Below are 12,129 nucleotides of genomic sequence, written 5' to 3' on the forward strand. Positions count from 1 at the left end.
AATGGAAAGACAAACTTCTGTTTTCTGAGACTTCTGGGTTCGGCGAACGCAATTTGGTACACTTTTCGATCTTTTTGTCGGGAATGACAGGAACAATTCAATTGATTTTTCCACGTTGACATATCTATATGCATCTAACTAATTATTTATGTTTAATTTTTTAATTTTTTTTTGACTTATTGCTGGTTTTTATTGTTGAACGTTGATGCACTATAAATAGTACAAACAAGTGGCCCAACGAAACTAAGCACGAGCTTGTTACGCGCGGGCGCTATTAGCATAGTGGGCAGTTATGTAGATTATTATAATTATTACAAAGAACACGAAAGGGTTTATGACGGTCAAAATTTGAGGTACATCTTGGAAAGTTAAGAGGATGGTAGTTTCAGGTTGGTCCAAAAGGCACATTAAAAGTAAAGCGGCTTACCAATTCTATGGAGTCAATATTTCCTTTGACAAGATTGTGCTTAAAAATAGTTCCAAGCATGATTCTACGATTTACCAGGGTAGGTAAATTAAGCAATAGTAATCTCTAGAGTAAGAAGGCAACCTTACGTTTTGATTCCAGTTCAAACCCCGAAGGGCGAAAAGGATTTTTTTTTGTATTGACTTTATACGATCAATGTGTAGTTGATATTAGGACGGTCAAGGGAAGTAAATGATAGTTTAGTTTATGTCACGAAGAACTCCTAAATCGTTGACCGAATTTATACGGTCCAGTGGCATATTATGATGAGAATAGGCATAAAAAGTCATTACGTTACATTAAATTCAGATTTAAGAGGTTAGATTGCCACCATCTCTGAAAACAATCAACATCATACTGTAAACCGAAAACAGATTGCAAATTATTATAGGACAAAGAAAGTTTAATATCATCAGCATACAATAATACTCGAGAATGTATTATGACAGAAGGAAGATCATTGATGAATAAATAGCAATGGGCCCAACAGACTACCCTGAGGCACTCCAGATGTTACGTTAATCATGTTGGAAACTGCGTTTTTAAAAACAACCCTCTTAGTTTTTCCACTTAAATAACTTGAAATCTAAGTTAAAAGATTATTTAAAAATTCGAGGTGATTTAATTTAAATAAAAGAAGAGAATGGTTTACAGAATTAAAAGCCTTACTTAAATCTGTGTATATGAAATGAGTCTGCATTTTATTGTTAAATAATGTAGGTTCGCCTAACAAAACCATGTTGATATGGTGATATTATTGAGGAATACAAATGCTGCAAATGAGAAGTTATAATGCGCTCAAATGCTTTAGATATTGCAGACAATTTAGAAATACCTCTATAATTTTAAACATACGACTTACCTCCCTTTTTATGGAGTGGAATAATAAAAGAATCTTTCCAGATAGTTGGAAAAACTGATGTTAAGGTAGACAATTGAAACAGTTTAAGAACCGGTTTACTAATAGTTGAGGCACAAAACTTAAGAGTATGTTGGTGTTGTGGCCTACAAATTCTTTAAAAGATACATTTTTGTTATTACCGGGAAAAAATACATTTTGACCTGTTTAAATTGCAAAGGTTAACTTAATTTTGACAAGAATCCGCACTATAGGTAGTTGGAAAAACTTGCCAAATAAATCAGCAATTTCAGAGTCAGTAGACGCCTCAGGTGAGTTTAATCGAACTTATGAATGCAATGCGGAGTTTTTTCGATTGACAATAACAAAGTTATAAAATTGCTTCGGACTATTTGAAATTCGCTTTTACACCGATACTCAGATATTTGGAAAAATCATATAGCTTCAGTGGCACATTCCATATCCATGCAACTGTATAAGTTTGTCCAGTTGTATTCGGAAATCAAGTAGTTTACCTTAGCATCGACAAAGGCGTGCAAGCAAGTGAGTTTGTAGGACATGACCAAGTGATTACCACCTGATTCAGCCGAAAGTAGAGAAAGTAGAGATAAAACAGATTTAAAAGCAGACAAATTATGTTCGTAAATTAAAAGGTCAGACCCAGGGGGGTATAAGCATAGGTTACAAAAATAGATAAGGCATGTAAGGAAACTTTTACACCAACAAACTCTATTTCATTTGGGGAAATCAGTTTTAATTATATCCGATGTAAGACTGGAGTTACACAGCAATAAGCACCCCACCTAACCTACGAGAAACTCGATCAGTTCTATATGCGTTAAAGTTGTTTGGAAAAACTTCGGATTTGGAAATCTCCGGTTTCAGCCAAGTTTCTGCGAAGACTAAAATATGTTCATTAAAGGCAGAGGAGTCAGGGATCAGCCTAGGTAACATTTTGAAAGGCTAGAAATATAGAAGTGTTCAGTTTTTTGGACTAAGGTGACTTACTTAGCAGTTTTTTACTACAAACTGTTCACTTACCGCGTTGAACTCTTCGGTGAGTTGTTTGAGTACTCAAATAAGATTCTTAAAACCGTCACGAGCCTGCCTCATAAAGGCAATCATCACAAGTTCCATTTCCCTGCAGGACTCACATGGCCCAGACTGCAGGTCAATGTAATTAATAATTCTAATTCTGCCAACAAATCCTGCACATTTTGCAGCCAGCAGAGGAGAAATACTTCTTTTGATGTAGATGGAAGCTAGCAACCTTTCTTGGCACAGGTAACAGATATAATAATTATAAATTTGTTTTATTTATAATGAGTAAAGAAGCGATTATGTAACTTATTACGCAAAAAATATAATAAACAAATAAGTACCTCAGTCAATTTGACACTGGGATCAAATGAAGATAGAGCGCAAAAAGTAGAGATTACAGAGATTTACTCGTGCAATGTTACAAAAACCAAATACTTGGAGCACTGTCAAAGCATGCACAAGAGCATGAAGTTACAATAACAATGCACAGGGACTAGACAATTTAAAATAAAATTATTAAAACACTAATAGTCAATACAAACTTAAAAGAAAAACCTAAACACACACAATGTAGTTAAGCTAAGCTTAGTTAAAAGAAAAACAAAAGTACTTTCATAAAATAATCTAAACTTGACCAAAAGAGCACAAGATAAAAACAAGCGACGCTAAATCGCCTGAACATTTGGCGGAGCGATTAAAAAACGCGACCGCTCTGCTCGACTGCTCGTTAAAGTTGAAAATTGGCTATGGAAATTTATTTCAATTTATTATGTTCAATAATAATAAAAACATTAATTAAAATGCACTGGCCAATTACAATTAAGTTAGGCCAACGGCGACGGCGACCAAAAGCAGCAACCAATAATATGAAAGAACGTCAGCCGAAACATCAACAGCGAGTGCCTATGCGTCTTTCCGCGTAAATAATTATTTGTGTTTATTTTAATTTTTTTTATTTCGACTTTTTGCTGATAAATCAGGGAAAATTTGGCTGAGCAATTTAAAAACACGCTCGACTGCTCGTTTTTAAATCGGTGTGAATAGTTTTTTGTTGACTTGTTTTATTTTCATTTAACATGTGTATAACAAATGTTTTTTACAGTGTTCAATAAGAAAACATTAATGTAAAATGCATTTGAAATGAGGCGGTATGCTCTCCAACAACTGACAATGATTGTTGCACATATGCGATTGTGATATTAAATATCACCCTGTAAATGTTCTATTAATCTTTTACGAAATGTGTGTTAATGTATGTATTACCTTACGGTATTAATGTTAATAGTCGTTTTCCCTTGAACATTAGGTATAGTAGACGAACTATTTGCTTGCATTGGAATACCGTTATACATAAGGTATAGTAGACGAACTATCTGCTTGCATTGGAATACCGTTAACTTTCTAGTAATGTGTTTTGTGCTGTTCCCTAAAATTTTACAAGGAATGCGGTCTGGGGTAATCGATGTGAAAATGTGTATGCTTCATTGCTAAGATAAAATTAACACGACAAATGCCCTGAACCATCAACGACATCAGACGTTTTTTATTTCGCTCCGCGATTTGCGAAAAATCTCCTAGGGTAGGCATGGGTACGTGTGCTCGTGTTGCCCATGATAATTATTAAACATTGTTATAAATACTAATTTTAACAATAAAATTAAACAAAAAACGCCAATGTGTAAGAGCGTAAGCTCTAAAAACATTTAAAAAAATGAGAAAAACTCGGCAACAATAACAAGACGAACGTCGGCTCTCGTCAATCAGAAACAACGCTTACTTCTTTATACGAGCGAAAGAGAGAAAACCGATACGGAGAGAGTACGCTCTCTGCCGTGCATATCAGTGCCATTCGTAAGTGACAAACAAGATTAACGATCAGTGTCCAAGCATCTTGACACCGGAAAAATAAATTACTAAACCTGCCAACTTAAAAGTAGCAAAGGACTTCAAGTGGTAATTAAAGGGATCGAGCCAACAGTCCCTATCGACGATGGACTTAATGAGAAAAGAGTTTTAATGTTAAAATGGCTATGAGTATAATAAATAAAAATAAAATTCCCCAACCAACGTTCAAGGTAGAGTTGACACCTGAACGTACGCCCTTTAAAAAAAACGAAGTTTATTTGTTTGCAGCTCGCAGCCCTGTCGACCGACAAAACGTCCATTATATACCACCGAAACAAGCTAGACTTTATCTCTCCAGGCAAGCCAACATACTAGCCCACAGATCCAAGAAGCCTTACTTGATTGATTTTGCTGTTACAAGAAGAATGGCTAAGACTCACATACGCTCGAAACACTTATCAGATCTATCGTCGCATCACTCGCTGATTATACCTCACCTTTATGACCATCCGCAGCTGTCAGAACGCCCACACTTTTTAACTTATAGTAAAACAGCAGAAAAAAAATAGATTGGTTTGAATCCAGAAAGTATGTTAGTACCCATATTGATTACCGCCCACTCGTTTCTTGTAAAGAAGGCATTGACAGCTCAGTAGATGCGTTAGTGTCTGTTATGTCACTAGCTGCACAACACTTCACTCCAATTACAATTGCCACCAACCTTCCCACAGCAGTCGTGATTCTAGGCATATTGAAGAACTGCTACGCAATAACCTACTACGAAAAGCCCTAGAAGATGAGAGAAATCGAGCTATAGAGCTACTCTCTCCAAAAAGCAAACTGTGATCACTGTGGAAACCAAAATCAACCATATGTTCAACAATCGAAAGTGAATCACCATTACACACACCAACAGGAGATTGGGCTCGTAGCAACGAAGAGAGGGAAAACACATACTGCTTTCCATCTAGAAAACGTCTTCAAACCACTTCCAGCAACAAACAGCCTTGAGCTTCCAATAATCAACAATCCTGAAGCAACTTCGCCTATCTTATTTCAATCGGATGAAGTAACAAAAGTCATAAAGTCTCAAAAGATCAAAAAAGCGCCGGGTCACGATTTCATGTCCCTATTTGCCCTCAATAAGATTTAATAGCTTGACGAATTGGGGCTATTGTCCTCAGAAGTGGAGGAAGTCTGTCATCGCAATGATCCATAAAGCTGGAAAGGAAAAGACCCAACCATCGTCATAAAGGCCAATCATCCTCCTGCCGCGCCCATCGAAGATGTTTGAAAAGCTGCGACAGAATCGCATTAAGCAACACCTTCACGCCCATAATGCCATCCCAATGCACCAATTTTGCTTTCGAAAAAAACACGGAACCATATAACAAGTAAACCGGGTAACCTCTGTGATACGAAATGCATTTGAACGACGGCCTTGTTCATAAAATTTATGTTATACTTCCACAAAACATAAAATATTGGCGTCATACCAGCAGGAAAGAAGTTGTGCAGTACGATGCAAAGATTTTCTCTCTAAATATCATCCAATTGAAGCTTGAGTACCCTAAGGAAACGTTCTAGCACCGACACTTTATATAATTTACACAGCAGAACTACAAACAACCACTCTTACAACAAATCAACATTTGCTTATAGTACTGCTGATAACACTGATCTTAACGCCCTGCAAGAGCAACGCAAAACATATCAGTTCATCTCGTGCTTTTGGAAAAATTACTTGCAGATTGGCGCATACATGTAAACGACCATACCCTAAACATACAAAATTGCCCTTCACTATCATTAAATATGATCAACATTCCACAAGCAACTGAAGTAACATTCCTTGGAGTCCATTTGGATAGACGGATGACTTGGCGTAAGCATATTCAAGCTAAAAGAAATTTCCTGAAATTTAAATCTGGTCTACATTGGCTAATAAACGTCCAACCGAATTACAAAGTATTTTTGTACAATGCAGTCCTTAAACCAATTTAGACATTTGGCTCTGAACTATAGGCTCATAGTAAAAGAGCTCAATCTTAAATTCTGAGAACTATATTGGGGCACCGTTGTACAAACGGAATGATTATATTCACGAAGGTGAAAGGTGACGAGGTGAAAGCTAAGTATAAGGTCAAGCTTCAGGCCCATCCTAATAGGCTGGCGCGGTCCTTAGTTAGGAACACTAGCCTTCACGACTCAGAAGAAGATACCTCCCACCCACCAACAATAGTAGGACCGTTTCTTTTCTTTTAATTAATTGTAATTAACTAAATAAATATATTGGATTAAAATTTGCTCACTTGTCGTTAGTCTAAGAGACACCGTATCAAAATAAAAAAAAAAAATTTAAATATATAAATTAAGCGACAAATTGTTTCTATTCAATATAAATTTAATCTTTACATTAATTTTATTAATTAATTCAATTTGTATTCGTCTTTTATAGGTATAAATTCAACAATAATTCGAGGAATATGTAAAGTCATTGGAACTACGATAACCAAGTATAAGGATCTTGCATCTCAACGAGTGGTTAGAGATCTTATTGTTGATCTCACCACAATTCATCATGATTTAACAATTGAACATATGTTAAACGTCTTTAAAACTCTCTTGTTCAAAGAATTCGCTGGTGTTTCCCCACAAAAATCTTCTAAATCGGCCGTTATAGCACTGGGATGGATTTCTCTAATACAGAAGATAGCAGACCGTGATTCCAACATATTCAAATCCGAAAAAAAAAAATTAATTGAATATCAATCGTTATTCTATCAAATAACTTTATTATCTTCAAACCAAAGAATTACAGACGCAAGAAAAAAAATAATGTATGAGTTATGGGATAACACTTCAATTTTTTATGAAACTTTGGACATCATATTTCAAATTGAAGCAACTAGCAACGTTACTATTATGATCATGGTCATGATTCAATTTGAATCTAACAGCAATAAGACATTTATACTACAAAAATATACGGAAAAAATATCGGAATACTTTGTAAAGAGTATGGTCTCATGCAAATACAAACCTGACAAGTCGTTCATAGCAGCCTGCCGTCCATTACTGGAGTCACTCACCGAAAAAGAATTTGATTCCTATATATACCCAGCTTTACAGAGGGCAATATTACGAAGCCCGGAAAATACACTTGAAAGTATTGGGCTAACTTTTAATATGTTGAATTTTGATTGTAGTCGCTATGCTCAAAAAATTGGCAAAGTTCTTATAAAAAATTTGTACAGCAAAGGGGACATCGCACGAAGAGAGTCACTAGAATCTTTAAAGCTAATATCCACTAAATGTTCTGATTGGGTTATCATTAAAGATTTACTGTCCCATATTTTTTCTGTGCTAAATGGATCCGATGGCAAAATAAACGTAATTGAATATAGGCTCAATATTTTACAGGTAATCTATACTTATAGTCTTAAAAAATATGTTTTAAAATTTGTACTTTCAAAACTTTTTTTATCTCTACACACATCAAGTTTTAAAGACGATCCGTTTACACGAATCCATCCTTAAATTGTACATTTTAGCATAGTTTCGTTATAATTACATATGACTAGAAATATGGTAATTTTATAAGATTTCAGTGATGTTATTTAGCTGCCATAATATGATTGGGATCCAGTTGACCATAACATTTATCGAAATTAGACTTGGAAATTTATTTCATTGATAAATCGAAAACAAATTGGATCTTTTGATACCCGTTACTTATAGAGTATACAAGTTCGTTTGTCTGTTAGTCCGAAAATAAGTCAAATAATTAAAAATGCGGATTCTTTTGATTTTAAGAGCACAGTTAAAATCAAAAATTTTTTGATTTTTATATCTATATAAAGTGTACCCAGCTTAAAAATTTCGTCGCAAATTTATTGCTTGCCGTGACATTAAATTGTCGATTTAGATATGTCCGTCAGTATGAACGTGTTCTGAAAAACTAAAAATGCTGGAAACTATTCAATTCAGAGATTTGCGATTTGACAATATTATTATTAGTATTGGGTGTACAAATAAGTTCGTGCGGTTTCTTTTACAGGTGTCGCTACTTTTTATTGCGCTTAAAAAATGTCTACTGCAATACGAATAAAAAGGCTGCCAAAACTCTCCGTATTTAAGCTGAAGTTTATGGTACAAATGCTCTAGCTGAACGAACGTGTTAAAAGTGGTTTGCCCGGTTCAAAAGAGGAAGAACGAGCCGGAGCGCCCGTAGGCGCCGTAGGCGCTCGTACTTCCTGCAATAAAAAGCAACTTTTGAAAACTTTTTTCTTGCAGGTAGCTTTAAAACTGAGAGATTAGTTTGTGTGGAAACGGACGGACATTTCGACGGACAGACAAGAATATAAATACTTTATAAGGTCGGAAATGTCTCCTTTACTGACTTCTGACTGAAATTATAATACCCTCTACAAAGGTATAAAAAGGAGCGGCTTACGGTGCGTAAAGCCTGGACTCACAGTGATATTTAAAAAAAATTGATTTATTTAATATGGAAGTTTATTTTCCGGATGAACGAAAAATATGCGACTTTTAATTTTCCAGCGGTTTTAATTGTCTGTAAAAATATAACAAAAATTAAAAAAAATTTTCTTCATCCGCAAGTATTTAATGTGTTAAGGATGTGTGCAAAATTTCATTTAGATCGGACCATTACTTTTTGAGTAACGTTACGCTCCTACTTAGTTTTGAGAGAAACGCATATAAAGTTTTTACATACCGCATACCTTCCTTGAGCACGATTAAGAGATAATCGGTATCTCAGATAGTTTTAGTCCGATCGTCAAGAAATTTTCACAGGTCATCCATGAGATGTTGTACTTTTAATTACAAATTAATTACCAAAAAAAAAACGGACGTATTGTGTTTCGCTCCGCCGTGCGAATTAAAATATGGTGAAAATATCCGAAATTTAATTCGCGAAAAGACGCTTAGGGTAGGCATGAGTATGTGTGCTCGTGCCCATGATAATTTTCAAATTTTTCAATAAAAAAATATTTAAAGGATAGAGTAAAAAAAAAGAGGACGTATAAAAACGCAAGCTCTAAAAACAAAGTTTAAAAAATGACGCGGATGTGTCATCAGCACCAAAATCTGCAACACTACAAGCGGATAAACAAAAGATAGCAAAAATGCAAACGGAGCGTTATTACAAATCGATCGCTATGTGCAGTTCAAAAGGAAACTTAGGCCACTATCGAAGAGGAAAAATACCGCATTGAAAGTAAACAAAACAACTGAAATAACAACTCGAAGTATTAAGCTGACAAAAAATAGGTTCTCGATTCTGAGTGACCAAAAAAACGATGATGACGCCCACCCCTATATTTTCGCCAGGCAAATTGTGCAGAACTGGTTAACTTATCACAAATGGCATAAAAAAATTTTACCTCACATCCATTAAAAGGGGCAATATAAATAAAACGAAAATTCAAAACCAAAAAAAAATTACTACACCTACCAATTGAAAAGTAGCAAAGGACTGCAAGTGGTAATTAAAGGAATCGAATCAACAGTTCTGATTGATGAGATAAAAGCGGGACCTAAATAAAAGGGCTTTGACGTCAAAATGGCCATGAATATAAAAAAATAAAATAAAATTCCCCAAACTGCAGCCTGCTATCATTTGCAACAACTTATACAACAATACACAAAGGCACTCAAACATAGCCGCCGTTTCCCATTTACGAATCAGAATTTGTAAAATATTTTGATCAGCTGGGTGACCGTTTTATAGCTGCTGGGGATCACGACTCACCAACCCCAAAGGAAGACAACTGTACAACGCTATAATAACACCACGAAACAAGTTTGACTTTATCTCTCCGGCCAAGCCTACATACTGGCCAACAGATCTTAAAAAGAAGCCTGAGAGTGCAGCAGTGCACAGAGTGCAGCAGTCTTATGCACGGGTAGATCACTTATCAGATCTATAATCGGATCACTCTCCAATCTTACTTCACCTTTATGACCAAAGCTTTCAGAACGCCCACACTTTCTAACTTCTAGTAAAACAGATTGGCTGAAATACAGCAAGTACGTAAGCACCAATTTTGGTGACTGTCCAATCATTTCTGGTGAAGAAGACATCGACAGCTCAGTAGAAGCATTAGTGTCTATTATGGTATTGCTCCAATAATACCACCTAGAAAACCTTTCAACAGCAGTAGTGCTTCTAAATTTATTAAAGATCTGCTCCGGAGGAGAGAGTGGCAAGCTCATAGATCACCTGGCTCAAAGAAGCGGTTAAAACTAGCCAACAACCTACTACTTAAAGTTTTAGAGGGTGAGAGAAGTTAAACTCAGGTATCCATTATTTTATTCGTTGAAAAGTATGTAACAGGTAAAAGGAAGCGTTTCCGACCATATAAAGTATATATATTCTTGCTCAGGATCAATAGCCGAGTCAAAATTGATTGCAAAAGAAAAAAATGTAATTTGGTCATCGATTCCGGGCTGAAATTTCTCTGTTGTAAACAGATTTCGCTAAGTAACTTCTTTTGATTTCATATTTTATAACTAGTGCGACGACAAAAAAAATAATTTGTATAATAATTTTATACATTTAATGAATTATTAAAAAAAATATTTGGGAAAAATTGGTGAAAGGGGAATGATGTACTTTTGTATAGCTAAATTGCATAATTCCCACATTGTGCGACGTCTCGAACGCTGTTTTTTTGATTACATGTCAGTCGGGTCGTTAAAAGGTACTTGGAAAACCCTCGATAATAATTTCTACCACACCCGATGTATAGCCCATACAAGTTTGTTTTCCGATTACCATCTGTTCCGATCGATGGCTCATAGCCTGGACGACCAGCACTTCTCCAACTATGATGAAGTCAAAGAATGTATGGACTAATGGATATTAGAAAAAAAACTCCGAATTTTTCGACGCGGAATCCGTGATTTGCCAGAAAGTTGTCGAAATGAAGTGGCTATCGATTGACAATACTTTGATGCGTAAAAGTGTTACCAACTTTTCAAAATAAAGCTTCAACTTTCGTAAAAAAAAGGCAATAAATAAACACCCAATATTATTTATTTATTATGCATCCTAGCATTCTAGTCACGTTATGTTAAGACATGGAATTACAATATTATTATTCTAAATTTGCTTAAAATATTTTAAATATTTAACATTCATCTAACTTTAAGTTAGGAAGATTTTGTGATAGAGTGCGGTTGGCTAAATTTTATTTTTTGGAGCTATTAATTGATTTTATGAAGTGCGGGAGTTGATTCCAGTAATTCGCAGAACTGGACAAACTTGGTCAGAAAATAGGTACGACGGTTCCCCTGTGCGGATAATTTTGTGCAGCGTTGTCAAAGTTATTCGATCGATTACATTTTAAGATCCAAACTATTTTTTTTTTTTAATGTTTTGCTTTTTTAGATATATGGTTTCGGGGTCTCACCTTAAAGATTATTGAATGCTACACTCATTTTTACAAAACTATCAGCATAACAAGTCTCTGATCAGCCTTAGTTGCGAGCAGACGCGTTTTTCATTTCGTTATGACCCCATTTACGTGCTCTGAGTGCAATTTTGCCGTTACGCATGCGCAACTTCGCGGTTTTAAGGCGGTTCGATGTTCATCGCTTTGTCATCGCACCTTCCACACTTCTTGTGTTAATTTGCCTGAAGAGGCAATAAAATTGCTAACCATTATGCCGAATCTGTTATGGCAATGTGATAGCTGCGTAGTGAGCAATGATTCGCACTCAAAAACAGACGAAATCATTGAAGAACTTCGTGAATTTAAAAACCTATACTTGCACTTAAATACAAAGTTTCAAATCGCTTTCCCTGAATCTGTGGATGCCCCGGCTAATGTTAACACCAACAAGCGGAAGAAGGAAAAAGTTGCCAATAAACCTCCGGCTTCATCTACTT

At 35.5% G+C, this 12,129-nt stretch overlaps 1 protein-coding gene across 4 annotated transcripts in view; it reads left to right on the plus strand.

Moving 5' to 3' along the window:
* Nucleotides 1-12,129, plus strand: part of LOC128263974 (eIF-2-alpha kinase activator GCN1) — a 72,977-nt gene that overhangs the window by 28,398 nt on the left and 32,450 nt on the right. For 2 of the 4 annotated variants that reach the window (XM_052999255.1, XM_052999254.1), the window contains exon 3: nt 6,670-7,634. The exons of 1 other annotated variant lie outside the window; for it this stretch is intronic. In XM_052999255.1, coding sequence (XP_052855215.1) covers nt 6,670-7,634 — 965 coding nt within the window. Of the gene's footprint in view, nt 1-6,669; nt 7,635-12,129 lie in introns of those variants that run through there. One more of the 4 variants, XM_052999257.1, reaches the window with a different exon arrangement.

Source organism: Drosophila gunungcola, unplaced genomic scaffold (assembly GCF_025200985.1).
Source record: "Drosophila gunungcola strain Sukarami unplaced genomic scaffold, Dgunungcola_SK_2 000040F, whole genome shotgun sequence".
In the NCBI taxonomy this organism is placed as follows: domain Eukaryota; kingdom Metazoa; phylum Arthropoda; class Insecta; order Diptera; family Drosophilidae; genus Drosophila; species Drosophila gunungcola.